The sequence below is a fragment of the Mus caroli genome, chromosome 5 (genome assembly GCF_900094665.2).
Source record: "Mus caroli chromosome 5, CAROLI_EIJ_v1.1, whole genome shotgun sequence".
In the NCBI taxonomy this organism is placed as follows: Eukaryota; Metazoa; Chordata; class Mammalia; order Rodentia; family Muridae; genus Mus; species Mus caroli.
In genome coordinates, this window is record NC_034574.1 from 24,583,325 (window position 1) to 24,586,174 (window position 2,850).

At 36.9% G+C, this 2,850-nt stretch overlaps 1 protein-coding gene across 1 annotated transcript in view; it reads left to right on the plus strand.

Moving 5' to 3' along the window:
• Positions 1–2,033, plus strand: part of Il6 (interleukin 6) — a 6,580-nt gene extending 4,547 nt beyond the window's left edge. Inside the window, exons 4-5 of the mRNA XM_021163844.1 lie at positions 76–225; positions 1,439–2,033. Coding sequence (XP_021019503.1) covers positions 76–225; positions 1,439–1,606 — 318 coding nt within the window. The 3' untranslated portion in view covers positions 1,607–2,033. The remainder of the gene's footprint in view (positions 1–75; positions 226–1,438) is intronic.
• The last annotated feature ends 817 nt before the right edge of the window (positions 2,034–2,850 follow it).

A 2,850-nucleotide genomic window follows, 5' to 3' on the forward strand; every position in this document is an offset into this window, starting at 1 on the left:
AACAGCAGGAATCTTATTCTCAAATTGAATCTATCTCCTAGAAAGAACTGACTTCCTTTTCCATTTTACTTTTAGGAAATTTGCCTATTGAAAATTTCCTCTGGTCTTCTGGAGTACCATATCTACCTGGAGTACATGAAGAACAACTTAAAAGATAACAAGAAAGAGAAAGCCAGAGTCCTTCAGAGAGATACAGAAACTCTAATTCATATCTTCAATCAAGAGGTGAGTGCTTCCCCATCTCTCATGCAGTGTGGGGAAGAGGACACCCGGCACTTTTTCCAGACAGCTGCTCAGAAGGGAGAGAGTCTGAACAACAGTTCTTGATTATAAGACCTTGCTTCGTTTTACTTTGGGGTTTCGTTTGAGGTTCTCTTTTGCAAAGAACATCAACACCTGCTTTAAACTGTATTAATAGAATGTTACTAATTGCGTAAGACGTATGAAAACTATGACAGACAGCCATACGTAGTCACCCATTATGAGAGCACAGAGCACAAAAGTGACTTTAATATTTAATCCTTGGCAAGTGACATTTTTGTTACCAGAGTTCTAACGCAGAAAAGTAACCAAAAGCTAAAATGTCAGGGAAGGAAGGGATCAAGGGCTTCTGGCTACCGTTAGCCAGAAGAATGGTAGATATGGAGGATTAATGACTCAGAGTGTGGATAAACAAAGCCAGATGCAATAAGAAGGGCCTGGAATGAAACCCTTATGCTAAGGCTGCTTTTGCCACTTGTTTTTCTTGCCTTAAACCAGAGAGTTTCCCAATTTAATATGCACAGGAACCACTTAGGGTCTTGTTCCAGCAGGGTCTTACTTAGAAGGTCTAGGAAGGGAACTAAGATTCATTTTTGTAAACAGCTGCTTGTTTATGACCCTGCTATATAGTATTCAGGCTCCTAACTAGTGGGGCAAGCCTTCCAGTTAGTCTTCCCCATGCCAGTGGGCCCACTGAAGGGTGTTTTCAGAATTCTTCATGCTACCACACTAAGAGACTCTCAACAGAGTCTGAATGGAAACCATGAAGGAACACATTTGTTTTAGATTCCTCTGTGCCACCTTTACTGATAGGAGCTTCTGTTTTCCAGTAGCAATACAGTATGTTAGCATGGATGTTTGGATAACAGACAAATAAGATGGTGGTGCTGACGTCTGGACGCTTACTCTCTAGTGGCAGACAGAACAGTAAGGTTAGGATTCTGTTGCTATTAAAAAACTAATAATGATCACCTTGAAAAAAAATGGAGTTGTTAGGCATGGGTCTCTCTCGGGTAAGCTTGGAGCAAAAGCATCTCCCCTGGCTTGGGTGAGTCAAAGCAGATGGACCTAGTTCGTCTCATTCATTCTAAATTAGAACTTCTTCCCACAGCCCAGAACACTCCACAAGAAAAAAATTGAGCGATATTTAACCAGTCTTTGTTTTTTCCTCCTTTAGGTAAAAGATTTACATAAAATAGTCCTTCCTACCCCAATTTCCAATGCTCTCCTAATGGATAAGCTGGAGTCACAGAAGGAGTGGCTAAAAACCAAGACCATCCAATTCATCTTGAAATCACTTGAAGAATTTCTAAAAGTCACTTTGAGATCTACTCGGCAAGCCTAGTGCGTTATGCCTAAGCATATCAGTTTGTGGACATTCCTCACTGTGGTCAGAAAATATATCCTGTTGTCAGGTATCTGACTTATGTTGTTCTCTACGAAGAACTGACAATATGAATGTTGGGACACTATTTTAATTATTTTTAATTTATTGATAATTTAAATAAGTAAACTTTAAGTTAATTTATGATTGATATTTATTATTTTTATGAAGTGTCACTTGAAATATTATATGTTATAGTTTTGAAATGATAACATAAAAATCTATTTGATATAAATATTCTGTTACCTAGCCAGATGGTTTCTTGGAATGTATAAGTTTACCTCAATGAATTGCTAATTTAAATATGTTTTTAAAGAAATCTTTGTGATGTATTTTTTATAATGTTTAGACTGTCTTCAAACAAATAAATTATATTATATTTAAAAACAAGAGACTGATGACGCATCTCAGCTGGTAAAGTACTTACCCAACATGAGCAAGGTCCTAAATTAGATCCAAACATCCTCCCCCAAATCAATAATTAAGCACTTTTTATGACATGTAAAGTTAAATAAAAAGTGAAAGCTGCAGATGGTGAGTGAGAGATGCCATGAGAAAGCATTGCATATACCACATTAGTTAATTTCAGGTCTTGTACATTCCTTTCTGGACATGAGAGTAAGGGATTTAGCTAAACCACCTTTTGGAAACATAAAACATAATCTCTGATTTGAATTCAAGTCTACCTCCCTCCGGGTCCATTTTTAACTTTTAGTTGTAATTTGAAGACAGATATAGAAAAATCTCAAAACATTTTAATATGAATTATACACTTAGAGTTGAAGTCACAGATTCTGAGACCATGGAACTACTTAGGTAAGATATAGCTCCAAAAGATACAAGCTCCAAAATAATATCCAGAAGTTCTGCCTCCCTTGTCTGGAGTCTCCATGCACTGCATACCTCCTATTGGTGTCTGCCATTATATATCACACCTTAAAACTGAAGGCGCTTTCTATCCAGCTAGCATATGGGTCCCTCAAGAAAGCAGACTCTAGTGTATTAACCTTTTCTTGCTATAGGTAAGGAGCCTGAACAAAGGAGACCCCTATAAGTATTTGCTGAATGAAAAGAGAATAGTTAATCACAGTATAACAAAAGTCAGTTCTTGGTGAATACAGAGCATTTGGGTGACATTACAGTGATGTGTTATTGTCTTAAAAAAAAAAGTAGAAAAGAATGGAAATGAAACATTTTAAAAATTT